Source organism: Oryzias melastigma, linkage group LG22, assembly GCF_002922805.2.
Source record: "Oryzias melastigma strain HK-1 linkage group LG22, ASM292280v2, whole genome shotgun sequence".
NCBI classification, from domain to species: domain Eukaryota; kingdom Metazoa; phylum Chordata; class Actinopteri; order Beloniformes; family Adrianichthyidae; genus Oryzias; species Oryzias melastigma.
Window position 1 is genome coordinate 20,064,947 of NC_050533.1, and position 27,275 is coordinate 20,092,221.

The following is a 27,275-nucleotide window of genomic DNA, read 5'->3' on the forward strand; positions in this document are numbered from 1 at the left end:
TTCCTATTAAAATAGGCACACATCATCATTAAAAAAAATTGTAAACTAACAGGCTTCTGTGAAAGCTTACCTTTCTGATAGTCGTCCAGTCCTCCAGGATGTCCAGATCCGGAAGCATGTAGACAATATATGGACGTAAAATGCTATAAGGACAATACAAGGAGCGTGCACATCTTGGACTGTAAGCAAATCTCGAACAAACACAGGTTGGATTTACAAGGTTTCACAAATGCACAGTGATCTGTAAATAAACTGCAGCACATTGAATGAATTTTGTGGTTATTTCAAGATTTGCCCTGACTTCTTGTTGTTTTTAGGTGTGTTTCATTTTGGAAGTCCTAAAGCTACATTCACACCCCCCTCGACAACGTGCATTCAAGCGATCACTCTCAATTAAAAGTCTATGTAAACGTACGTAAATGCGCATTTCAGGCGGCTTCTGCGTTCAAAACTTGCACACGTATGTAACTATCCAAGTTTCTATGATTGTTTTTGGGCTCTATGTACAAACATGCAGCCATTAATAGCTTGTTGCAAGATAAACCAACTTTGACCATTTAGACTCTGATTTATTTTTTTCTTTTTTCCTGATTAGGAGTTTTTCCATACTGGGAGCAAGGGTCTAAGGGCAGGGATAACCAGTTTTATTTAGTCTGTTTAGTTTTTAGCTATTGTTCATATTTTATGACTAATTTTCTGCATCTGTAAAATTACTAGCATGAAGCCCAATGAGGCAAATTTTATTTGTGATATTGGGCTATATAAATAAAATTGAATTGAATAGTGGCATGGTTTTTCCCTTTAATTCACAGAAATGTCAACAGTTAAAAAAGTGATCATAGAGTAGAAGTTAATAACTGCGGTTTGTGCTCGGCTGGAATTAGGACACCAAGTCTTTAATTTATTGTAATAGAGCTGTGAAGGAAATATATGGAGCAATATTTGCAGAGTTATGACATTTTACTGCAAGCCTCTTCCAACTGTAGGTGGTGGACATACTCTAGTCAACAGTAGAAAAAGAAGAAGCCCTCAGTGCTTGTCGAGTATGGACACTATAGGCTAAACGTGCGTTCAAGAATCCACATCAAATGCGTGCTGTGTCCGTAGCTTAAGGGTTGCCCTTAAGCTAATTTACAGTGGACTCTTTGCAACAGTGGAGATGTCGCTTGGAATAACTAAAATAACTCACGCTCGTTGACAACTCTTCAAACACTAACGTGATCAACGTGAATCAGCTGATTCTGTTGCAGAAAAAGCAGTTATGCAACACTTTTTGTTAATAATGTGATGCATAAGGGCACAAAGCTGCTTTTTTTCCATACCAGATTCAACGAATATGCAGTGAGCTGATTACGAAAGCACTTCACTACTGTAAAGTGTTGTATATCTGTGCAAAGCTGGTTTTCTCAGCTTCGGAATCTGATGAAATGCTGTAAATTGAGTAAACGGTTAAAGAGTTACAGTCATAGAAAGAATTTCAACCCCAAGAGCTAGAGCTCCGATGTTAAAGGGTTAAGATTACCTTAGTTAACTCTTTATCTCCATCTTGAGAAGTTGTAATATTAGGATCATGTTAGGATTTTATGATTTTTAGCATTAAAAATTGGATTATGTTATACTTGTTTATTTATTCTAGAACAGAAACTAGCACCAATATGAGCCAAAAAAGGATATCTGACACCACCGAAGGTCGCCTCCGCTTCTTATCTGGACTTAAAACATCTCGCCTCTTCTTCCTTCCCGACAGTTCATCATTCCACAGCTCTGAGGAAGCAACACCGACACAAGGAATGAAACACGCTGTTATTAGCTGAGCCTCTATTAATGATTAATGCAAAGTAATGGCAGAGGTACCTGATGTAATGTCTATGCTGTGTCTATCTTCCTCCAGACGTCTGATTTTTTCCTCCAGTTCACTGTGGACTGTATCGAAGAGCAGCAGTTTCTCACTCTACACACATTAGAGAAAGAACACTGTCACTTAAGAACAACTCCATCTGCTAAGTGATGCTCTTTAAGTAACGTGGAAAAAAACTTCATTATTTCTTGGTTCTCCAGCTATACACATACAGATACAGATGTTTTTACTACATCTTCAACCTGTGTCAAATTAAAAAAAACACATGGTATACGATATATTGTGATGAATCATTTCAAGCCTTACTTAAATCATCTTTTGATCCAATTTTATGTTTTCCCAATAATCTAAGTATGATGATGTCAGTTTTAGCCAAAATAAGGAGTTTCTGCAGAACAACAGGAGTTCGTTAGGAATGTATCTCTGAGTTATGGGTGGGGCCTTTGTTGCAGAGAAACCCCGCCTCCTGTTGTTGAGAGCTCTCTGTTTAAGCAGAGCAGTACATTTTCTAAGCTCTTTTTCATTTGCATTTTTTCATCTGTTCCTGATTCATATAAACTTACATAAAGAAATATTCATAAATGCCATTTTAAGCTTAATTTTCTTTATATGTGTCTTTTATTGAGAGAAAAGCGCCACAAAAACATGTTAAAAACACCAAAAATACTATTTTAATCAGAGTGGGTGTTTAATTTTTCTGTTAAAGTACTTGGTACAAGGCAGTCAAATTATTCTAAATAATAATTTACATGTTTAAGTATGTTAAGCATAATAGAAAAAAAACTTCCCCATTTGTCTTAAAAAAGGCTCTTGTCAAATGTTTGGGGTTTGCTTAGATAAAAATTTGCAAACCTAAACAGTACGGCAATGTTCTTTTCTAATAAAGTTAGTTGCACTAGAGTATCACATTAAGTGCTGTTGTTAATCTTTTACTTCACTAAAAAAATTGTTGCTTGTTGAGAACCAGGTTTTCTTTCTTGTGTGAAGGGCAATAGGTTTTTTACTGTTGTGTTTTTGAAGCAAAGTGTAGTTAAAATGACTTTGTGTCTGACCTCCCAGTGTTGGCATGCTGCCTGGATCTCACAGTCGTACTTGTTCTTTACAGACTCAAGACACAACTGTCTGTAGATACCTGGTGTAGATAAAGAAAGACAGCATGTGAGAAAAGAAGGGACAAAACCACAGGTTGGCAATATTTGTGCTTGGATTTTATTTTGATAGGTTACCTGCCACCTTGGTGCGGACCTGCATGTTCTCACGCAAAACTTCCAGGGGATCAAGGTATTCTGTTGCTCGCCCAGCCTCAACCTCCGTCAGCTTACTGTTCACCTGATTCAGTCGCTCCCGGTACAACCTGCACAGAATCACAGGGTTTCACTTAATCACTTTGTTTTATAGTTTTCAATTTTGAAAGTTGTCACATGGTTTAATGGAGGTCTTACTGGTCTTTGAGATCAGTGAACTGTTTTTCCAGATTAGACATTTCATTCAGGCATTCAACTCTTCTCCTTTCACAGTCCTCCTCATCCATTTCTGAAATATAAAAACACATATCAGCAACAAACATATTTTTATTCCTTAGCCGATACTGGACTGAAACAAAAATAAAAATTCGATTCTATCGCACCAGGTAAAACGGAAATGATTGATGTGAGAAATTTATTTCACACGTTTACAAACTATTTCAATTTGTGAGTTTTGTGAGTTTGTGTAGTAGATTTCCCACCGGAGCTGTCTCCATCCTCAGATACAGAGAAGCTGTCAGAATCCTCCTCATCTAAACTTGATGCGTCTTGCTCCTGGTCCTCCACCTCCATTTCCTCAGCTGTGTTCTCCTTCTTCTCCCGGTCACGGTGCACCGGCATGGCACCAAATCAGATCAACACCAAATCTGTAACAAGGAAATGCAAAAAGGCATTTGTGTATTCAAATGACCCAGTCCAAGTTCATGCAATTTCATTTGTTAGGTTTGTGCATTCAAATAACAGTAATTCAAGTTTTTATAGATTCAAATTTCAACAATTATACATGCATATATAGATCCCTATAAATGCATTTGCAAATAATAAAATATGGGAAACTTCATTGTATCAATATAAACAAACTTAGGGAAATCTTCGAATCCATGTATTTTGTCATAAAAAATATTTGCACCACACATTATATGAGACTATATGTTTTATAACGCTATATGATATTTATCTTACTTTTGCCCAGAAGTTTACAACAACAGTTAAAAACAAGTTAAATTGGATCAGTCGCTAACCTTTAAAATAAACTTCCTATTAATACAATAATTATAATATATTATTTTTAGACTAATTTTGCAGCCAAAATTAAAACTTTCTGGCTGTTTGCGTGGTTAAACGTTATAGTAGACAACACATGCTGTTAGCATTTTGTTAGCAAGATAGCAGCCAAGTTGTACAGCAAACAATATCCTCACCTACAAACTAAAAACACGCAGAAAACAATGTAAAATCACAACTTACAAACGAAAAAATATGGGATGATCACCAAAATGTTAAAAATATAGAAACAAAAATAAAGAAATGTGTCGAAATATTTGTTGTTTTTCGTCGATAACCACTTCATATGTGACCAAAAGGCATGCTAAAAACAAATTTCCACAAGCGCTCTGATTTGTTTTGGGACATGTAGTTTATAGCACTGCTGAAGCCGAAGATTTAAAACAGGAAGTATGTGGATGTAAAACTACATTACCCAGCATACCCAGGAAAGATCAATAACGCAACAAAAACAGTCAATTGGGACAACAACTTTTAAAAATTGTTTTAAAATATAAATATATATTTATTATGTATTATTTTAAAAATAATAAAGTGTTTAATCAACGAGCAATGTTCTAGTTTGATTTATCTGGTATCTACTACTTTGTTGTTTTTTTCTACCCCGCTTCACTCCTCCGCCATGATGTTTTCCAAGTGGAGTGCTAGCTAACCAGTTAGTTTAGCTCCCAAAGCTTGAGGACTACAGTAGAAAGGAGGTGTTGGGGATGGATGCATTACCCCCCCTACGTTGTATATATTTGTCGAGCCTAAGCGGAATGTGTCGTCTCCCTCCCGATACGTGTTAGTGCTGGTGGGGGGCCAGCGTTGTCGAATTATTTAAGAGAACGACAGGGTTTTCGTCCCAGTTTGGAAAGATTAACGCTAGCAGGCTGTTTTGGTGGTTTACAGCTAGCTCCTCCTTGCTCTCCCAACGTCTCCAGCCTCAGGAATGTTCTCAAAAAAGACTCATGGAGACGTTAAAAAATCGACACAGAAAGTGTTGGACCCAAAGAAGGATGTGTTGACAAGACTCAAACATCTCAGAATCGTCATAGGTAAGTCGAAAGCTCTTTGCTATTAATTTATAGATTAGCTTTTTGCACACAAGTTTGCTCATTGTGCACGTAACGTCAAATCGTCCTTATGAGTGTACAGAAAAAACGTCAATAAATGAAATTTGGCTAATGCTGACATTTTAAAACCTTCCTGTGTGTTTGTTTATAACGTTTGAGGCAATCGAGATTGCAGAGTTCTTTTGAAGCATACAGGAAATTCAAAGTGAGTGGTCAGATTTTTAATATAGGTAAGTTACTATTTTATTATGACTTTTTAAAATGTTTTGGGATCCTAAGACAGAACAGTGATGAGAAGGCTTCCAGCTGACTAGGAAATGTCAGCTGTGATGCTTCACGTTGTTTATCAGGTTGGTCTTCTACAGAGGCGTGTCTGACTGCTGAATAAATACCTGACAAGTGAGAAATGACTGCTCCCCCCTTTCTGAGCTGGATTTGGTGGAGAGTCAGCTGATTTGAAATGTGTGGGAGATCTGTCAGGATGCCCCAGAGTTAAGTGGTGGAAGATGGGAGTGAGAGTCACAAATAACCTAATGTGTTCTTGCAGACCAGAGAGGAAAATAACCTCCAGTATTTCCTCTAGCAGTAGCTCATTTCCTATTTCTATTGTAAGAGGTACTGGCCTCCATGTGTGTGTGTGAGACAAAGGGGTGTGCCCCCTCTTTGTGCTCTGTGGAGAAGTCAAGATCATGATAAGGACTAACACTTTTGCTCACATTCATTGCTTGAATTTATTACTTAGAAGCAACTAAAGGGGTCTAAGAATTCTGTTTGAGCGTTTAGTTATTGCAAGACTATATTAATCATATGGTTGCATGAGAAGGAAACGGGCTAAATGAGGACCCTAAGGACAGGAAATGCTTGCCCATTTTGTTGATGTTCTTGTAGGCGTATTTTGTGAAACACATTAAAAGTTACCCATTTACCAAAAGAAAGAAAAAAATTAACTCTGACCTTTTTGAAATGTTAACTCTGAGTTTGCATGAAGCTGAACTTCCCGTTTTATGTTTATCTGACTTTACACTAGTGTATGTGTCCTTTTTACTAAAGTTTCAAAGAGCCGATGTATATTTAGAGAACTGTGTTGATGCAACAGTGATGTAAGCTTTTTTTAAGCTGTCTCAAGTTATAACACATCTTTTTTTTCCACTATGAGTTAGTGCTGGGCAATTTATAGAAAAAAAATGTAATTTGTTAAAAAAGTATCCTATATCACGAAAACATGTTTCATAACAATCACAATAAAGTATATTTTCAGTTATTCTATGAAAAATACTTTTCTCTGCCTTTATTTTTTTGAGTAGCATATAGCTCAATAGTCACAAATGAGAAACTTTTTTTTAAATGCACAACAGTTTCAAGTTTTTTAGTAGAAAAACACATTTTTGGACCAAAGTTCAGCAATAAAAAATCAACAAATAAAAACGATAGAAGAGAAATGGCACAATATACACTTTTCTATTGTCCACACGATGTGTATCGTCATATCGGCCAGCATTACTATGAGTTGCTACATTTATAAAAACACATAACACTTTTGGACCATAAATAGAAATCCAAAATCCAAAGCTAATTATGAAGTCTTCTATCTAGAAAAAAAAGCCTCATTCCAACTACATTTTTTCCTATTATAAAATTGTTTTCAGTGGTCTTTTAATTATGCAGTTTTTAGTCAAAAATAAAAGCATCCTGTGTCATTTTTTAAGACATATTTTTTGCGGAAGTTAATTAGAAATGTGTAACTGAGTTGTGGGCGGGACTGTTGGTGCTGAAGTTAGCCTCCACTAATTTCCCGTTAGCCCTATGTTTACACTCTCTCCCGCTAGCTTATAGCACCTCACAAGCCCAAACTAATATTAGTATAGCAACAAAAATGGCAAGCAATATTGGAGCTATCCAGCTGTACAGTTTTGAGCCAGATGCCAGCTTAGATGGGAAAAATGAAGATGTTAATGGATCTATTTGTCTGCAAGTGGATGCATCAGAATTGTAGTGGAGAAGGGAGACTTCGGGCCGCCCATGGTAGTTGCTGTATCACAAATTCGAGCTTTTTCAAATCGTGGAGTTTTGTCCTGATCCAACATGATTTGAATAAAGAAATACTCAGAAACTCAATTTTAACCTTAAATTCATTTAAATGTGTATTCCATCACGATAAAAATAACGTGTTTTAAGAAGAACATGTTTGCTATGCCAAAAACACAATTTTGATTGGAGTGGGTCATAAGTAAGTACATTTTTTTGTATTTTTTTATGTCTTAAACGATGTAAGGTAAAAAAAAAAAGTTAAAGTCAGTTTTGAAGAAATCACAAACAAAATTGTCACCAAGGATCTATTCATTTCCTTCTGGATTGTATACTTTTTTCACTTCACCCCATGCGAAATAAAAAATAATTTCACTGTTTTGTTTTTGTTTTTTTCACCAGAAAATTCAGAGGCAGCAGATCTGAAGCAGTTCTTCGACCTGTACTATTCCCATATCTATTATGTCTTCTTTGAAAACTTTGTCACCATTGAGGTCAGCCTCAAGCAAAAAGGTAAGCTTTCCTGATGACTAAAATGATAACGAAAGTATGTTAAGTCTATTTATGTTTAAGCTGTATTTTTTATTATTTTTTTGTTTCTTTTTCAGGTCATAAGTCTCAGAGGGAGGAACTGGACTCGATTCTCTTCATCTTTGAGGTTAGTAAATCATAGCTTGTACATACGTATACTTAAAGCTAAGAAATATTTTATATACACACCTGCAAAACAGCAGATTAAAGCACCAATGAATTATTTAGTCAAATGGAAGAGCAGTTTAAATAAAGTTACATTTTGAGCTTCTCGCCAAAGAGAAAAACATGTTAATACTGCCCATCCACAACTGAAGGGTTCCAACGTTTTCTGTTAAAAGAATATTTCATGCTCCTGGAAAATGGGAAGTTTTTTTCAGCTCTCAGTTTCCTGTTTGTGTCTGATGAGGATGTTGACCGTTTGAACCATGACTCGCTGAAACATCTGCACCTGGTGGTTCAAATTCAGTTAAACCACATCTCTTTAAAGTGATGCTTCACACAGCTGCTGCTTTAGTAGATCTTTTAGAGTGAGTTTGATTGTATTTAGTTTAGATTTTGCCCTTACAGTGGCTTGTGGTGTCCCAGCTTTCTAATTGAGATTTTTCTTTTATCTCTAAAAATGAAAACTGCTGCTTTCCAAACATCAGTCAGCATGGCTGCATGGAATAAGCTTAAATATCTTTATATTTTTCCCATTTAAGATGGTGTTGCATTGCTGATATGGGTCAAAACAATTCAGATACTGATCTATTTCTGACAACATTTCCAGAGCATGGTTGGGTTGTTGTTTTTTGGTTGTCACAGGGTGACTCTGAGGGCCATTGACCTCCTTGATTCTCAGCAGGTGAAAAACTCTGACCAGAACAGAAAAAAATGTATGAAGTAGCCTGAAAGTGAACACGATACACGCCTAAGAGAGGTGCTGCATTCACATGCACATTTTCTTCGGACTCTGTTACACGTGTTGTGTTATTTTCTTACATTTCCATGTAGTAAAGAAATACTCTGACTAAAATATTTTCTTTAGTCTTTTTTTAAGGTAGTAAATATAAAGTTCTCTTAGAAACTGCATTGTGTAATTATCTTTTCTAAATATGCTCTCCTTTAGAAAATCCTCCAGCTCCTGCCAGAGAGAATCCAGAGCAGGTGGCAGTTCCACAGCATTGGTAACTTTACATCTTTTAATACATTTTTTTTTTTTCGTTCCATTTGAATAGTTTATCTAAAAGTAAAGAACCTGTTAGGCTTGTCAGGTCTAGATGTAATCACATTTTTTACCTAAAATGTTGAGTTTTTCTGAAAAATGTTCTTCTGTTTTGAGATATATAAGAGAAGGAATTTCGTATGCATTGATTGGACACTTATCTCTTTCAGGGCTTATCCTCAAGAAGCTGTTGCATACTGGGAACTCTCTAAAGGTACATTAAATCAATATTACTCATATTCCCATGATTTTAATGCCTCTTTCATGTCCTAACATTTGTATTTTTTATGGTGATTCAAAGCTACCTTATATTTGTTCTTTAATACTTTGCTTTCCTATCAACTCTGTAGATTCGCCGTGAGGGCGTCCGATTGTTCTTGCTGTGGATGCAGGCACTACAGAGCAATGCCGAGCGCGAGCAGCTCTGCATGTTTGCTTGTCTGATTCCCGGCTTCCCGGCTCCACTCTTCCGCGGGATCCCACGTACCTTGGATACGCTGATCAACCCACCCCTCAGTTTGACAGAGAGTTAGTAGTACAAACAATCTAAAGCTGTGGATCTAGAGTAACAGCTGAAATAACATTTTTTGTTTTTTTGCAGCATTTCTGTAAAAATGAGCAAGAAATGTTTGTACTTAAGCTTTTTTTCTGGCTTTTCTCCTTGCAGTTCAGGTGACTCCAGAAGAAATCACTCCATTAGTTGCTCCCCAATCAGGTGATAAAAACCAGGAGGATCTTACTGCATACTTCCTGGAAGCTCTACTGAAATACATGGTAAACCAGGTATTATCACCTTTCTTTACTAACAGAGCTAATACAACATAATAAACTGGAGAGGATGTTTATACTGTGACTCTGAAGTGCAAATCACACCAACAAATTCAATAAAAACATAGTAAAGATCACTGTGACCATTAGAAAAGCTAAACAAACAATACAAAAATAGCAATACACTTTAGAAATCAAAGCAGAATTAAAAATGTAAAAATAAATGAAATGAAAAAATGGTTTAGTAAGCGAAAGTCGTTTTCAGAAATCAAAGTGAAATGTTAAAAAAAACAAAAAAAAAACAGAGAAACCGGAAAAGATGAGTACTATTGGATCCAATCAGCAATGTCCCGTAGCTGATTTGCTGATTCAATCAACGATACCTTTTCTCTGGTTTCTGTAAAAAAAAAAAGAAGAAAAAAAAAAATTCGTAAAACAAAACTTCCAGAAATCATAATGAAATTTTCAAATATGCAACAAAAGAAGAAATTGGAAAATATAGGTACTGTGGGACATTTCTGTTTTTGTTTTGTTTTTTTCTAAATTGCATTTTGATTTTTGGAAGTTACTTTTGTTTTCCGAAATGTTTATTTTTTTTATATTTTGTTTCATTTTTTGGGAATTTTGTTTTCAATTCTAACATGTAATGTTATTTATTTATTTTTGCTTTTCTAATTGTTCTGATCTTTAATATGTTTTTGCATTAAGTGATTTGTTGATGTGATTTGTACTTCAGGGGCCACCGTATGTTGGAGGACTTTACTAATACCACTAAAGCTAAATTCCAGCACAGATTTGATTAAGTATTGATCAAATTCCATTCTGGAATCATTAACCCCCTTAAATACACACTGTGTTCCCTGTTTTCAGTCTCATATTTTGGTTCTGTTGCTCACTGTTGGTGTCCTCACACTGACGACACTCCTCTGAAACAATGGGACTCCTCTCCACTTGATCCTGTTTGGAGTGTAAAATAGCCTCTTTGTATCAAAAGCTAAGTTCTTTGTTTCTGTGTTTGTTTGTCTGTGCGTTGAACAGGCCAAATCTCTGGAGTGGCGATGCAAAGAGAACCATGAGCGTGGCTTCAGCTTTCTCTTTGATCACTTCAGGAAATTTTATCTTCCTCATATATTCCCCAACTTCGCCATGGAGACGAGCCTTTACAGTCCCATGTTAGGTCAGTCAGTAATCATTATCAGACTGGAGATGAAAAAGTCAAAGTTTCACATGTATCGGAGCAAATTAACTGAATGAGAATGGTTTATTTTTTTTTGCAGATGTGCCTCCAATGCGTCCCAAGCCATCCTACAGTTTGGTGCGCAGAGAGCAGGATGGGGGGGAAATGCTGTACTGCAACAAGGAGAGTTTCCTTCAGGCCAGAGTCATTTTTATCCGCTGGCTGGTTTCCTTTTGGTTAGAACCACGACCCAACACACAAACACACATCCCAGGAACAGAGGGGGAAATTGTCCCAAAGAACATACAGGTAACTACAGATCTATTTATCTAAAAAAAAGCCTTCTTTTGACATTTAGATAAGGACAAAAAAACAACAAAGCTGTTTATTCTTTTTGTGCTTCTTTTTATTTTCTTTTTCCTCTTTGTCTAGAGAGCAGCAGCTGGACTGGCTGCGCGCTCTGCAGGCAGCTCGGATGACAGCGGAGGAGGAGGCCTGCGTTCTGACAGTCACCTGGATTCCAGCGGGAGCTCCTCAGGGCCAGCAGGAGGAAGCACGGGGATCTGTGGAGGTCTGGGTGCTCCAGGAGAACCTGAACAGAGCCACTCCAACACCTCCACGCTGACAGAGCGGGAGCCCAGCTCCTCCTCGCTGTGCTCAATTGACGAAGAGCAGCTGACAGACATGGAAGTTGTGCGGAGAGTGTTGACCAGCTCCAGAACTAATGTCAACTTCATCACAGAGATTTTTAGACAGGTGAGGGTTGTTCACACCTGTTAGACTGAATCTGCATTGCTCCCCCTCCAAATGGAGTAATATGGAAATAATTAGTGTCTTCACATTTGGACATAACTATTGCTTGACGATGTCATCAATAGTCGCCAGTAGCTGCCAGCACTTTCAGATATCATTACAGCTTCTAATGCCTCTATAATTGGAGGGATAGGCAGGAGTCATAGGGGTAGGGAAGCATTTTGGATTCAGCCTTAAAAGTTTTCTAGAGTTACTGACTGCTTGGAGATGGCAAATTACTTTGCAACGATATTATTTTTTTCAGTGTATAAACTAGGTCTTTTCTTTCACATGCATAGGCCTTTCTCCTGCCCATGTGTGAGGCAGCTGCAATGCGAAAAGTGGTTCGTGTTTATCAAGAGTGGATCTCCATGGAGGACAAGCCTGTGTTTATGAAGGAACCAGAAGAAGGCCCGTACACAACACCTGCCACTAGTAATCTGGAAACAGGGTCACAGCTTGCAGATAAAGAAGATGAGGTAAATGTCTCCTGAAGTCAGTCATGTAAGTCAATGTAACGTTTGAGCACTTCTGTTCTGTTTTCAGGGAATGGACAAAGAGATCAACAGAGAATTACTGGAGTACAGTGTTCATGCTGGCGTTCAGACAACACTCCAGGTAGTCAAGCGTTCTCCTCATTCTTCTCATGCACTCTTATTTGATTGTAAATAAAAAATGAACATAAACTTAATGTTTGTCATTTAAGTTGGTGAGTTATTTTTATTAAAAAACTCTTGCTCGTTTTGCAGGTTTTTATCACCCACTCCTCCAACGTTTTCCTCCTGGAACCTGCCAATGACATCAAGATCCTTCTAGAGGAGCACGTGGACATGTGCAAGCGAGTCCTGAACATCTACCGCAGCCTTGTCATGCATGAAACTATGGACCAGAAAACATGGTAAGAAAGCTCCAGCTGACTGAAGGATTGCTTGGTTTATCATGAAGCTAAATACTACAAAGATTCAACCACATGTGTACTAACTAAAGTGGTTTATTTCTTCTTAGGGAGCAGATCTTACTGGTTCTGCTGAGGGTGACAGAATCTGTGATGAAAAGACCGCCGTCCATCATGCCTCTGAGCAAGAAGAGCAACACGCTTTCAGGCAGACTTGCTGGACCGATCTTTCAGGTACATTAATGTCAATTTAGTATAGGCTTTGCCTATACACGGTGTCATCTCTGATGTTAGAGGATTTCTTTCCTTTGTAGGACACAAGAAGGACACCAATTTAGGGTTTTAAACACCTTACAACCTCTTGTTACCAATTTCAGAGTCTTTGCATGAAAAGTTTCTGATAGTAAAATAATAGAATAACTCTTAATTTGTTTGCATGTCCACAAAAATAAGAAAACTATTCCTTATCTGCAATTAGTTTTTTGGAAATCATTAGAACATTTTGGTTTATACAGTTATCATTATCTGTTTTATTTTGGTGAACTAAAAATAAACATTATCATGCTGATAAAATTGATGATGTCCGATAGAATACTAGTAAATATCCAGTTTTCAAGGCGGGAATCTACAACTTTTAATAATCCAATATCTTATGGGCTTACAACTCTTATCAGATCAGATCAGATCAGATTATCAGGCCATCAAATCATCCTGTCTGTGTTTTTTGAAAAAATCTGATATCTGAAGAAATCAGATAATGATAAGATACTTGTACCATGTCTGAATTCGTTCACTACTCACTATACATAGTGCGTTTGCCATTTTGTAGTGCTGTCTGAATCTACAATTCCAAAATGAAGTGCCCCAGAAATTTCCCAGAATTCTCTGCGAAAATCCAGTGTGCATCGATGCTAACTAGATTTGGGAATAAAGACCACAATGCATTGCTTTTGAACATTTTATGCAGAAAAAATATATATATTTAAATGTCAATTTTTAATTAACCACCCACATTTTCATCATAAGAACTCAGTGGATTTATAAAAAGTTGTCGTAAAATGCTTGTATTGGTTAGGTTTGCACTTTGTGAAATCATATTTGCTGTTTAAAAAAATTACAGTAGATGTGTTTTAAATCATCTAGTATTTACCTGTTTTGTTTAAATACATCAATCTGTCCATTGATGCATTTTGTAATTTGTCATAATCTAACATGCAGTTCAGTTGTTAATCTTTTTATTTTCTAATCTTCTTGTTCCAGACACTGATCGTTGCGTGGATTAAGGCAAACCTGAACGTCTACATAAGCAGAGAGCTGTGGGACGACCTCCTGTCTGTGCTCTCCTCTCTGACCTTCTGGGAGGAGCTGGTCACTGAGTGGTCGCTCACCATGGAAACCCTCACAAAGGTCCTACATTCCCATCTCTTTAGATTTGACCTTTAATAGGAATCTGAATCTGTGTTGCATCCGTCATTTCCAGAGACGTCGTTTAAATGTATAATGAAAACTAAGTATTTTATCCTACAACCATCAAAATATTTGAATGGATACTAGTAATTTTACCCATTAATGTGTCAGATTAAGTGAATAAAGAAAAGCATGGACATGTTAAAGTTGTGTTTATATTGTTTTTTTTAGGTCTTGGCAAGAAACTTGTACAGTGTTGATTTGAATGAGCTGCCTCTGGACAAACTCAGCGAACAGAAACAGAAGAAACACAAAGGCAAAGGTTGGCTCCTCACTAGAGATCAGACATGTAACAACACAATGTGTCTGAAAATATCCTCTTGCAGTGTGATTGTAAGCCTGATCTGCATTCTTTTCGTTGGCCAGCTATCGGTTCAGAGGGCCAGCGGCAAATAGTGGACCGCTCCTTCTCTAAAGGCTGGAGCAGAGACCAACCAGGTCAGGCAGCAGCTATGAGGCAGCGGAGTGCCACCACTGCTGGTTCACCAGGCATCGAAAAAGCCAGGAGTATTGTTCGCCAGAAGACTGTAGGTCAGTAATATGTGACTCACAAACCTGGAAACTAATTAACTTTATTGTAAGTTAGACTCTGGCTCATTTTACAGTGTGTAGAAGTGTTGACTCCTTTTCTTTAAACTTTTTAGGCTCTGTTTACTTGATTTTCTAATCTAGTGAAACCATGACAGAATTACAAACATTGACTCAGAACTCCACATTCTTTAGGAAATAAGTTAGGCTGAAATTCAGTCTGTAAGGATTGGATTGACCCAGTGCTGCAGTTTGCACAGCAAACTTCCCTTTTTTCCCACAAAAGAGAAGTTAGCACTTTATCACAACACAATAAACATAAAAACTGTTCCTATGCACAAGAGGATGCTCACTAACAGACATGTTTGCTTTAACACAGGAATGTGTTTTGTTTCCTGCAGAGCAGGAAAAGTCACAGATGACATGCACACAGTTTCAAAATTAATCTTTCCAATCCTCCTGCTATTCCCAACTAACAATACATTTGTTCAAAACTGCATCTCGAGATAATTTTTATAACATGAAGATGAAATTCTTCTCTTCAATTTAATGTGGTTCTGTAAATGTGGATTTGTGGGTAATTTTTCAGTTGGTTGTTTAGTCAATTTATTCAAACCTTATAGAGATCAGGCAGACTTTTTTTTAAAGTCCCACTCCAAAGAAAATTGTCCCCTTTTAACATGTTCTTGTGGCATTTTTCTGATATTTATGGGCATGTATAAAAGCTTGAATTTGCATTTCTGAGTGCTTGTTTTTCAAATCGTTGTGAATCAGGAGCAGATGAAAAGTTGTGATGTGGAAAATACACTGGGCAGGCCACAAGCTTACGGCTCTTCTCCGCTCCATTCCGATGCATCCCCTTGTAGATGACTAGATCTATAAATGTCTTTGTGTTCCTGGCTTCTGACTCCCAAATGAACAATTGGATAGCTCCAAAATGGCTCGCCTTTTTTTTTTGCACCACTAACGTTGAGTTGGGGGCATGAGGGACTGTAAGCTAGCAGGAGATGTCTAAACTCTGTTTTGGGTGACACGCCAAAGGTCCCGCCCACGACTCAGAGGGAATTTCTAATTAAATTTGAGTTTTTTCTTGTACTGTCCAGCAACTGAGCAAACACATAAGTTGCAATAAGGGGTAATGTATCTTCAGACACATGAGGTGTATATTTGGATTATTGTGTTCGAAGACATTTGTTGTATAAAAATTTTAATGAACCACAGCCTCTGCAAAACTAGAAAACATACAAGCACAGGTTGTTTTTTTTTTATTTTTGGCTAAAAACAGCACAATCATAATTAAAAGACCACCAGGGACTGCTTTACAATAGGCCAAAAGGTGATTGGAGTTGGACTTTAAATTATATCATTTAGAAAATGTGTACTTCTCTTTGTTGTAATGAAGCCTTTATAGCTATAAGGAAATGCAATCTACCACCTGTCCTTCACTTTCTCTTTTGCAGCTCACCTTTTCTCCCATTTACTTATGTGCATATTTTTCTGCTGGAGACTTCACATTTAACTTGATTACATTATTTTGTTTTATCATTTCTTGCTCACAAACAACTAAGTTTATTTTCTTTCACACTTTTCTACCACTTTCGTTTGTTTGTTTTGCCTAAGTTGACTTGCTTTCCTTGTAATCACTTTAGTCAATCCATTGTCTCCAGTGGTCTTCCTCGTGCCTCCTCCCCTCTCTCCTCACTTCAAGTTACTTCTTTCTTTCTTTTGCTTTTGGCTCTCTTTCTGTCCTGCTCTTTGCTATTTCTCTTCTTTTCTTCTCTTCTAAATTCCTCAGCCCTGCGTAGCTGCTCTACAGGCGACTCTCTGCTCTCCTCAGCCTTTATCCGCAGTGCTAAGAGTGCTCCTGCTCTGGCTCCGCCTCTTCCTGTCCTCCTTCACCACCACCACCCCTTTCTACCCCCCCTTGCCGACCATCTGGCAGGTACACTTTCTTTGCACTTTCTATCTGCCTGCTGCCTGGAAACTTTGCTCGTACACTCAGAAATGTCGTCTTGTGTTGATGTTTTTCTTGAGTGATGGAACATTTGCTGTTCTGTCAGTTTTTATTTACGTATTTGAACTATAAAATGTTAATAAAACTGAATCCATTCTTACTTGACATGTTTAGATGATAGGACATAATTTTGTCTATTCAGTTGTGTTTTTTAATGTTTAAAGAAGGATTTTCTGATACTCAAAACTCAAAAAATAAGGTGGTTTAGGTCATAAAAAAAGTCCTAAATATGAAAGTTTTCTACAGGATAAACATGGTTAAAGCTAAAACAAAATGGTTGATCAAAAATACACACCATTTTTATATTTTTCTTCAATTAGTGAGGTTCATAATATTTTAAATGAAGGTTATGAGTTTGATTAAATATAACATTCCTAATACTAACACACTCATTTGCCACCTTAATAATCTCGTGTGAACTTAAGCGGAGAAATGTGAAATAACACAATCATGATAAGTAGCCTGGTTCTCTTTGTTAGAATGCTTTTCTCAGCTTCATCCTTTGTGTACTTTGCTGTACTGATATTCTTCAATCATTATTCATAAACACGTGTTCCCACATGAAGATCTAATACTCCTGCTACTCAAAGAAAAAAACCTTTGAAAACTGTTTACTTTTGCCAGGCATAGTTTAAAAATATCCCCTGTTAGTGAAAGTATTATCATTATAACTAGAATCAACTATATTGAGAATCCTAATTTCCCCGTATTTCAGGGTCTCCCCATAGATGGTACATAACAAATAAATTGACCTTTGTTTAGGTGTAGAAATATATTTTGCATTCATGTGGTGGTGGAAGATTTGTTGTTTTACGGACGCTCATGTGTGATTTTTGAGTCAGTCCGTCATTTTCCTGATCATCCCAACACAATATGTACGCAACATTTCTTTAATTTTACATTTTTCCCAGATGATCCTTAACTTATTGGTGAGAACCTAACTCATAGGTTTGAAATGAAAATCCAAAACATTCTGTTTTAAAATATATATATATTAATTTTTAAATAAAAAATTAAAGCATATTTTTGTCCAAATTTCATGTTTTTTATTTCTCTTATGAGGTGGATTATGAAAACACATGAATGTGCTTCCGGTCTGACCCTTCTGTCAAAATTTGTGACCCATGAGTCAAATAGTTTTCCCACCCCTTAAAGAAACTTTTTCCCTAAAAATAAAGAATAGAAAAGCTATGCAGTACTATACAGTAGCTACTTTAAGAGTGCATGTCTATTGAGAAGAAATGGCACTTTCAGAGTTTAAAAAAATAAATTACAGTCATTTCCTAAGTGACAATACATTTTTCAAACATTTATTTGAAAACTCCTAAATAAACTAAAATTGCATTTATTCTGTTTACATCTGTTTGTGTTTTACGTCTGTCTGCATGTATCACAACTTTTTATTCCTGTTTTTTTTCTTTGTCACTGAATTTTTTACTTTCCTGTTTGTCTGCAAACATGCTTGTGGTATTTTATAAGCCAAAAATCTGTTTTTTTTCTGAAGATAATGTCATAATTTTTGCTTTCTTGTTTGATGTTCGTAACTTTAGCTTTGTGTGAAATTTTATTCAATAGTATACAAAACTAACATTGCATTTGATTTAAGTCTGTAGTTCAGTTCTATGTGTTTTGCTGTAATTCTCTTTGGTGTATTGAGTGATGTCACTTTTTGTAATCCTAAATTTAATTCAACAAATCCAACACACAAACATGTATTGTAAAAAATTTGGCTTCATGATATATTTATTTTCAATATCCTATTTTTCTTGATCATGTTTTCTTAGTATCTGTTTTTGCCACTAATAATTGTGATTAGTTAGTTAATATTTTTTTGCAAAATGTGGTTGTTTTTTGCTACTAAATAAAATCCGCTGTAATTTATAACATTTTAGATTGTTTTTTTTCTTTACATGATCCTCTAAAAATGTCTGAGAAATGTGCACATTCAGAATTTTCACATACTTGTGTTCTTGTAATCACTAGACCTCGAGGATCCGCCAATCACCCTGACGTCCCGCATCTCTCGAATGCGCCATTCATCTCAGAGTGATGAAGCCCCTCCCACATCCTGCTCCGAGGTCTTCCAAGGAGGGGCTTGTGACCTCGATCCACCAGCCCCGTCGTCCCTGGCGCGGAGCAGCAGTGCCTCTGACATCATGGAGCCTTTCATCGCAGAGCGGGTCAAAGGTGAAGACCCCCGCGGGGATCCCGTTTTGATCCCTGATCTTTCCCACGGCAGCTCCACAGCCACTTCCTTACTTGCAACCAACAACCACACAGCTCAGTCCATCTCACAACCCCTCACCTCCCCTTCTCCCACCCCTCTTACCTTCCCTAACGGTGTTGTTTCCTCGCCTCCAGAGGCGCAAGATGATGCTAGTGTTTATGACCAATCCAGGCCCCAAGTTGGTTCTCAGAGCCGCGGTTCTAGCTCGGATTTTGACTGGAACTCCGCCTTCAACTTTTCCTGCGAAAAGGAAGTTGATGCAGAAGATGGTGAAGGTGGTGCTGAGGGGGAGGAGGAGGATTTATTCTCCGCGATTAGGGACTACCTCATTCAAAAGGGAGGTGAGAGGAAGGAGGAAGCTGGAGAGGCAAATAGTCCAGCTGCTGCTTTAGAAAACATGGCTCCAGCATCTCCTCTGGTGCAAACCGGGGTGGCTAGATCACAGCTGGAGTATGCAGGACAACCAAGAGAAGCAAAGCAGGTGTTGAGGGAGGTAAGTAAGTCAGTAAGACATAGCAGTGTGGATTCCACAGAGGAGAATGAGGGAGTACAGCGTAGTATCTATGAGTTCCTGGAGTTACAATGTCAGTCGCCGACTGCTAAAGCCGCCTCCGGCTTAGAAAAAACTAGTCTGGACAAAAGGGAAATTGGAGGATTAAATGGGAAATTTGACACACAGAGTCGATTTGGACAAGACAACCCACACAAAGAAGTCGAAACAAACGACAAGTCCAGTTTTGTTAGACAAGACGCAATTTCTGATGAATCCACCCCAGAGTCAACCGACCCAACCAAAGTAAAGATGTCCCGTAGCACAAAGAAGCTCAATCCAGGAAGTGTTCATGTCAGCTTCCGTCCCTCAACTGAGTCGGTCCAGTTCCACAACCCACTTGAGAATAAGGAGGCTCACTGGAAAGCCAGGCTGCGACGCCTGAGTCACTTCCATACTTACAGTCACTCCGCTGGAGAAAGGGCAGGGGCTGGAGCTGCAGGGAAGCAGGGAGCAGGGGCGTCAGGTAAGTTTAGCTCTGTGGCTGGAGGTGGATATAAATCAGGAGTGCATGAGAACCTGTCCTCTGGGACTGTTCCAGATTGCAGCTGGGCTGTGGAAAGCAGGCTGGGGGCTGCAGGGGAGAAGGGCAGGCAGCATTCCGGATCACACGTTGGATGTAGCCTGGGCTCCGATGTCCAGTCAGATGTTTTTGGTAGTTCAGGTTCCTCGGGCTCCTCCGGAGTGCGTGGACGTTTGGGCCGCTCTGCCTTGCGATCTCGAGTCTCCCGCTCACGCTCCCAGGAGCCCGGAAGCACTACCTCACGGCACCACCAGGGGGCCCTTCTCGGTGGGGTCTATAAGACTGTTGTCCATGCTCTGTCCTCCAAACCTCGACCTAGAGGTCAGGGGTCATCCCAGGGCTCATCGCCACAGAGGCAGGGTCGAGCTGCCATGGGTGACGCATCGCTTAAGGATCTCTACTCACACGTCCTGGGCTACTTTGGACGAAAGACGACCACGCCAGGTGAGGATTGCGTCACAAGTGCGCATAGAGGACACAGCAGATAGAACAACTGAGGAAACAAAACACTTACCACCACAACTCCAGCAAGTCTCTCTCCCCTCTTGGCTGTTTTTAACTGGTTTGGAATGATGGAATGATGTTTTTTTCTTTTTATTTTTTTTGGCTGAAACTCATCATCTTGCTGCTGGACTGAAGCTCCCTCTTGAGAGTAGCCCTTCTTCCTAGTTGCCGACTGTTGAGGATCCCACCGCCTCCCATTCCTTCCCACGTCTCTGTAGCACAGATGCTCCCTACTTTTTCTACTTCTTTTCTTCTTTTTTTTTTTTTTTTTTTAGGATTTTAATCCTTACCCCTCTGTTCCCTATTCTTCACCTCCACTCTCCTAAATTTTGCATGCAGCTTCCCTGTGCCTTTTTCACCTCCTCCCTGGATTTTGGACCCTCTTCATTTTCACAGAAGAAAACTGCAAAGTCAAGAAAACCAATGAAAATGTACAAGTATGTCAGATTTGGGAGTGGGGGGGGGGTATTTATTTTTGATTTGTTTAATAATTTGTTCTTCATTTTAGAAAACCTTTTTTACGCACATTTACAGATAAACCTGTTGTAGTTCATTTTCTGACCACTAGATGGCAGCATGAAACCTTATTAGAACGATCAGAAGGCAAAAGTTCAATTTAAAAGGGAAAGAAATGGCTTATGCACGTTTACCGATGTTAATAAAAGTTAATCAAAGTTAATTCCTGGTTGAAATTACCATGACAATACTTATTTTTTTAAATTTTGTTATCATTTTTAGCTTTGCAGAAATTGCTATTTTGTTTTTTTGATTTGTGCTGGGTATGTTTAACCAGAACCCTGTGATCCATCCCCTTTTTCTGACAATTATGTCCTAATGTGACATAATTTATAAGTAGCAATATTTCTTTTTATTTAGTTTTTTCGCTTTGGCAAATCATCTGATAGTGTGATCGCAACACAAATTGGCTAATTTTTTCTACCAAGAAAATTACTCTTGCATGAGCCAAATTATTATTTTTTTTTTTTTTATTGGAAAATAAAGAGTCCAGGCTCAGTTATTCATCCATCTATGAAGCATTGAAGCAGTCTTCATGTGCATTAACAGTGTCCGTTTGGTTAAAGAAAGGCCTCACACTTACTAAAGTTGTGTTTTTGCTGGCAAAGTCCTCTAAAACTCTGAGGGTCTGTGTATTTGGTTTCTCCCTGCAGCGTATGTTCTTACTGTGCGCTTTCAGTCTTTAGTAGCTTGTGGAACAGCATGAACTGCTTGTTGTATGCCAAAGGATGCTAGTATCTTGCAGCTGGTCACCTATATCTCCCAATTACCATGTTTAGGACTATTTCCATTCATTTAGAATGGGTAACTTTGAGATTAAAGAGCCTTTTTCTTTCATTTTAGGAACATTTTATAGCTGGTTTTTACTTGAACTATGTTTCATCTTGCCTTAATGCTCTATGATGACATTTAAGTCTAATTTAAATCACATTAATTGCAATCTTTGTTGAATGGGATTGTTGATAACAGGCTAGTCTGGGTGTGACCATTAGTAACATCAACAAAAGTTAATTAATTACAATGGAGTGACACCGTTTGGTAAGAAGTCTTTAAGTTAAAATGGGTTTTGAAGCAAAGATGTTTATAATAAAGATAGATTTTTAGTAAAGCAAAATGGACCTGTAATTGCAAGTTTTACTAGGTGTCAGAGAATCCCTATTTTCATTGATTTATCTAAGAACTGGGCTCCGTTCAACTTCTTTTTACACTTTGTCACAACAGAATTTGATTTTTTTAATGTAGCACATCTGCAGGACATGGTATTCAGAATGAACTATATCTTATTTTGTGGCAAATGACTCAGTGTATTTTGTTTAAAACTTTTTCTGAGCAAATTAAGTCCTAGTATTGAGCAAGGAAAAAAATTGAATTGTCTTGTCGCCAAATCTCTTTAAAGAATTATTTGATCATAATTGGAAGCAGCAGATTCACTGATTATCACTTTATTGGTGCCCTCTTCTGTTAAGCTGCACTAAAAAGTGTCCCAGTGCAACTAACTCATACATAACTACACTAATACAGATTTGCTGCTTGTTTTTAGCTAACAGGGTGGTTCTGTCACTTGCTCTTCGTGCATGAAGTGAATTAACTCCTGCATTGCTTCTCCGGTGGGTTTGAGATGCCTGTTGTTGCTTCTTTTTCTTTTTTTTCACTTTAGTTGTGGATAACCTCAAGCCTCTCCCATGCATTTCACATCAGGACTTTGTTTACAGTCAGGGTAAACTTGATCACCTAATTTTCATTTATTTTATGTATTTTAACAGATAATCAAAGATAAATTGGCAACTAAATGCTTGCTAACAAAACTTTAAGGGTCCTTTGGGATTGATTACGCCCACTTTTGATCAAGAAGATTTGATATGATAAAGTTTTTCCAGTAAATAACAATAAATTCTGATAAAACATAATAAATTCTGAAGTATTTGTGAAAATAGAATTATTACTCCTTAAATATGAGTGGTTTCTCATCATTTTTTTTTTTTTTTTTTTTGTTGTCAGACCTCTATCTTAATGTCTTTCTGCTTGTCCATGTGTAGCCAACAAAGAGGAAGTGGTCCCAAAGGCCCGACCGGTCTCCAGTGATGTGGGAAGCAGCAACCCCAACTTCTCTGATCTCATGGATGAGTTTATTCAGGAGAGACTCAGGGCCAAGGGCACAGTGGTTAGTACAATGCAGCGTTTCATTCCTAAAGGTAGCACAAGCTCTTAACTCTTGACTTTAATTTACAGGGTCGTCGTGGCAGCAGCCCCGGAAGTCTTGAGATTCCCAGAGACCTGCCAGAGCTCCTGGAAGCTGGCCAGAGCTCTGGGTCACGGCCCTCGGACGATCTCCGGCCTGCTGACGATCCCGGGGTGCCCTCCGAGTGGACTTCACCTGCAAGTGCCAGTGGATCTGATGTCGTCAGCTCAGACAGCCAGTCGGACTCCTTTAATGCCTTTCAGTATTCAACCTGCAAATTTGAGAGTAAGAATAAAACAGGGACATTTATCCAACCTATCATAATCCCAATGCCAGAGATCCAACATCATTACATAGTTAATTTAATTCCTGATTCTAACCACTGGCTGTATATGAGAACTGGACTGAGTGACTCCTCTCCCCTGGCATTCCAAACAGGAAGGACCTGCTGGCTCCAACAAGCCAAAATCCAATAGACATCTGTTGAGGCTTAAACAGTTATTACTCAGTCATTGTATTTGTCGGAATAACCATTCTTGCTCTGATACATTTTTAACTTGTTCTTGCTAATTCTAACCTTTTTTTTCATCATATTTCTTTCTTTATTGCAAGTTATTCAAATTATAAACTGACCAATTAGATGCCTCAACAAAAGTGTCTGATCTCCTGATGAACGCTCAAAACGTTTGACAGATTCTCTCGTGCCTGCTTTCATGTGATAGGGGTGTGGACTTCCAACAGGCTCACTCCTGATTGGTGGGAGCGGTTTCCATAGAAATGTTGACTCAGACCAATTTAGACCAATCACTGCTTACTGATGTCTGGCTCCAACATGGCGGCATCTGTTAGGCAAAAAACGGCGACTGAATTGACTTAATTTGGGTAGAGCCAGAAGTAAATGAATTTCTATGGATGACATCAAACTTGTTCCAGTTCTCATATACAGTCAATGGTTCTGACTGTACAAAAGGAACATTTTGCTTTACTAGTTATATATTTTATATTCATATTATTTGCTTTATTGTGTTTTAATAGTCATTTATTTACTTCAACTCATTTTCCTTTTTTTTGTTTTGTTACAGATTTTACTTTTAGTTCAGATACATGTGGAGGAAGTGGAGTTGGATCTGGAGAAGTTGGAGAAGGCGGTCGGGGCAGCTCCCTGGACCAGGACAGTCTGGGTGGGGGTGTTGCCAGCGAAGAGCACGAAGTGGCCAGCTTAACCACTCTTCACATCGACTCAGAGAACAGCAGCCTCAGCCACACAGTCACCGTTACTGGTATGAAACTTGAGTGCTGTCCTGTGATGCAACAAACTTCTACAGTTAAACTCCAAACAAAGGGGATAAAATCATTAACAAACACACATTTCATGTGTTTACTGATTTCATATGTGCTCTCACTTGTCCAGGTTCTGAGAGCGCCTCACCAATGCACTCACTGGGGGGCTCTCGTTCCCAGACACCTTCACCCGCTACGCTGACAGCAGAACACTCTGATCACACACATTTACAGCTGGATCAGAAACTTCACAACTCTGTCCTGCAAACCCCAGATGACCTAGGTAATGCAACATAAATAGGTTGTTTTTCATTTTGGCATACATTCGACATACAGTGGATTCTTGTTGGGTTATTTTAAATACAACTGTAAGAGATCATTTCTTGAAGAATTCTACATTCTGATTTCCTGGATTTTTTTTCTTATATCGTCTCTCGCAGTTGTAGTTTATCTATTCTGAACATTCCAAACCACTCTCATCTTTTTAATTTGCAGAATCAGTGACTGACTTATACTTTTTTGCCTCAGCTTTTAATGGACCATTTATCTCTTTGATTTATCGATTGTCTCTAGAAACAAACGAGTTCCCCAGTGAGGACTGCAGTGTGATGGCAGGCGGTTCTCTAACTGGATGGCACGGAGATGTCGCCACAGTGATGTGGCGGAGGATGCTTGGTATCCTGGGGGATGTTAACAGCATCAAGGACCCGGAGATCCACGCTCAAGTCTTTGATTACTTGTGTGAGCTTTGGCAAAACCTAGCCAAGGTGAGTACAATTAAAAAACTGAACTAATTTTTATTTTTTTATTTTGGTATCATTTTATTTTAAAACATATTTCTCATTCCAGATCAGGGATAATTTGGGCATTTCTTTAGACAATCAGTCCTCTCCTCCGCCACCTGTTCTGATCCCTCCACTAAGAATCCTCACCCCCTGGCTCTTTAAGGTAGAAACCATTTATTTAATAACAAAAATTCTGTTATGCAAGTAGGTAAATGGTCGAATTTAATTCTTAATATTAGTAAAATCTCTTAATTATAGCTAATTTTTGCAGCATGATTGAGATTATTTTGGTTTGTTTCCAGTCGATTTTTTTTTTTAATTCTTACTCATCTGCATGTTCTTTTGAAGGCCACCATGCTGACAGAGCGCTACAAGCAGGGTAAACTTCATGCCTACAAGCTAATCTGTAGAATCATGAAGAGACGACAAGATGTTTCCCCAAACACAGACTTTCTCACACACTTCTACAACATCATGCATCAAGGACTACTGCACCAAGATCAGGTTTGTTTTCAGACGCAAGTTTTCATGATCATGCACATGTAGATGGAGGAATGCTCACCCCCCCCAAAAAAAAACAAAGCTTTATTTAATCATTTAAGGTGGGGGCCTTTATTTCAGATTTTAAATTAGTTTTATGAGTTGCTTTTTTTCCTTCAGAGTTCTGTTTGTATTTTGCTAATTAATTCTTTACTCTCAAGTATATATATCAGATTTGGTTTTCTTTTTTTCATCAGAAGTCATTTCCAACATGAACATTTGAACATAATTGACATCCTTACATTACAGGACATTAGAGTATTTGAAAAAAATCATGCACACCGACTGATTCTTACACTGGATTTGATCATATTTAAATTCAGTTTTGGTTGAAATTACTTCTCAACTCAGCTGGGCTTTTACTGTGAAATATGCTAATTAGAGCTGTTTTTATATAATATATTCTGTTATTTTTGTTAAAGAAAGTAAAGGGAAAAAAATTAATTAAATCAGAACTCGAATTTGATGTGAAAAAAGTCCAAGAATTTATTAGCAGCAATGTTTATAGAAGCAGGTTAAGGTAAATCATCCTTGGAAGGAAATTATTGCGTGGCATCATTGAAGAAAAAAGCAATCACAAGTTTGAAAAAAATTCTATAGAATATTTGACTCAGATCTGACATTTGAATGTACCAAAACATACAATTCTATGCAGCAAAGCCATTCTTTTGAATTTTAAATATATAGAAGTTCTTGAGTTACATATTTAAGTTTTCTTACTCCAGGATATTGTGAACACCATCATCAAGCACTGCAGTCCGAGGTTCTTCAGTATCGGACTCCCAGGAGCCACCATGCTCACCCTGGATTTCATCATTGCAGCTTCGAGAGTCACCGCCTGCTCCTCACTCAATGTAAGAACAATACAAACAGTTGTACACATTGCTGACTGCCACAAAGAATAGTTTCAATTTTTTCCTTTAATCCTTTCTCCTTTTCTTCCCTTCTTTCCTCCCTCCTTCCTTACTTCCTTACTTCTTTCCTTCCCTCCTTTCATCTCTCCAAGGCCCCAAGAGTGGAGGCGCAGATACTTCTGGGGTCGTTGGTGTGCTTTCCCAACTTGTACGAAGAACTTCCTGCTCTTCATCCAACCACCGCTGATGTGGTTCTCACCAAGTTCCCCGATGTCAAGGTACAAAACTCATTCTAATTCAATAAAAACTTCCCACAGAAAGTCTTTGTTTAATGCAGGCAGATGGGAATTCTGTTTGTCTTGTCCGCTGCCCACAGAGGATCTCTGAACAAAGTAATAGGTTAATGTCTCATCAGAAATTCTTGCAGCGGCTCAGGCCGATTAGAGTAATGTTGTTTTTGTTGTCGTTACTATGTAAACACTTAATGCCATGCGTGGTAGCACCTCAGTCTTGCTCGCTGTTTTTTTAGGAGGCGGACACTTGTTTTGAATCGCTAAGCGGTCATTAACTCGAGCTGAATGTACTGAGCTTGTTTTTGTGTGTAAAATACATATCTTAACTCCTCATGGTGTTAACATTTCAGTTTTCTAGTCATCTAAAGTCTCTGTGTCTTCATCATCCATCAGCTCT

General features: G+C 38.1%; 2 protein-coding genes across 3 annotated transcripts in view; one reads left to right on the plus strand and one right to left on the minus strand.

Moving 5' to 3' along the window:
- brms1la (BRMS1 like transcriptional repressor a) overlaps window positions 1-4,514 on the minus strand; it is a 6,787-nt gene extending 2,273 nt beyond the window's left edge. Inside the window, exons 1-8 of one of the 2 annotated variants that reach the window (XM_024273379.2) lie at window positions 4,351-4,513; window positions 3,585-3,749; window positions 3,301-3,391; window positions 3,085-3,212; window positions 2,911-2,990; window positions 1,855-1,951; window positions 1,675-1,764; window positions 71-135 (exon numbers count right to left, since the gene is read on the minus strand). In XM_024273379.2, the coding sequence (XP_024129147.1) occupies window positions 71-135; window positions 1,675-1,764; window positions 1,855-1,951; window positions 2,911-2,990; window positions 3,085-3,212; window positions 3,301-3,391; window positions 3,585-3,723 (690 nt within the window). In that variant the 5' untranslated portion in view covers window positions 3,724-3,749; window positions 4,351-4,513. Of the gene's footprint in view, window positions 1-70; window positions 136-1,674; window positions 1,765-1,854; window positions 1,952-2,910; window positions 2,991-3,084; window positions 3,213-3,300; window positions 3,392-3,584; window positions 3,750-4,350 lie in introns of both variants that reach the window. The other variant, XM_024273386.2, reaches the window with a different exon arrangement.
- Window positions 4,515-4,785: 271 nt separating this feature from the next.
- The window catches only part of ralgapa1 (Ral GTPase activating protein catalytic subunit alpha 1), a 69,371-nt gene continuing 46,881 nt past the window's right edge, over window positions 4,786-27,275 (plus strand). Inside the window, exons 1-28 of the mRNA XM_024273364.2 lie at window positions 4,786-5,204; window positions 7,650-7,760; window positions 7,856-7,905; window positions 8,890-8,947; window positions 9,156-9,199; window positions 9,336-9,513; window positions 9,653-9,768; window positions 10,792-10,930; window positions 11,031-11,239; window positions 11,363-11,686; window positions 12,022-12,201; window positions 12,269-12,340; window positions 12,472-12,620; window positions 12,728-12,851; window positions 13,878-14,024; window positions 14,256-14,346; window positions 14,451-14,615; window positions 16,408-16,554; window positions 18,610-20,370; window positions 22,983-23,107; window positions 23,176-23,410; window positions 24,208-24,405; window positions 24,537-24,689; window positions 24,980-25,173; window positions 25,256-25,354; window positions 25,540-25,695; window positions 26,457-26,585; window positions 26,738-26,863. Of these exons, the coding sequence (XP_024129132.1) occupies window positions 5,099-5,204; window positions 7,650-7,760; window positions 7,856-7,905; window positions 8,890-8,947; window positions 9,156-9,199; window positions 9,336-9,513; window positions 9,653-9,768; window positions 10,792-10,930; window positions 11,031-11,239; window positions 11,363-11,686; window positions 12,022-12,201; window positions 12,269-12,340; window positions 12,472-12,620; window positions 12,728-12,851; window positions 13,878-14,024; window positions 14,256-14,346; window positions 14,451-14,615; window positions 16,408-16,554; window positions 18,610-20,370; window positions 22,983-23,107; window positions 23,176-23,410; window positions 24,208-24,405; window positions 24,537-24,689; window positions 24,980-25,173; window positions 25,256-25,354; window positions 25,540-25,695; window positions 26,457-26,585; window positions 26,738-26,863 (5,586 nt within the window). The 5' untranslated portion in view covers window positions 4,786-5,098. The remainder of the gene's footprint in view (window positions 5,205-7,649; window positions 7,761-7,855; window positions 7,906-8,889; window positions 8,948-9,155; window positions 9,200-9,335; window positions 9,514-9,652; window positions 9,769-10,791; window positions 10,931-11,030; window positions 11,240-11,362; window positions 11,687-12,021; window positions 12,202-12,268; window positions 12,341-12,471; window positions 12,621-12,727; window positions 12,852-13,877; window positions 14,025-14,255; window positions 14,347-14,450; window positions 14,616-16,407; window positions 16,555-18,609; window positions 20,371-22,982; window positions 23,108-23,175; window positions 23,411-24,207; window positions 24,406-24,536; window positions 24,690-24,979; window positions 25,174-25,255; window positions 25,355-25,539; window positions 25,696-26,456; window positions 26,586-26,737; window positions 26,864-27,275) is intronic.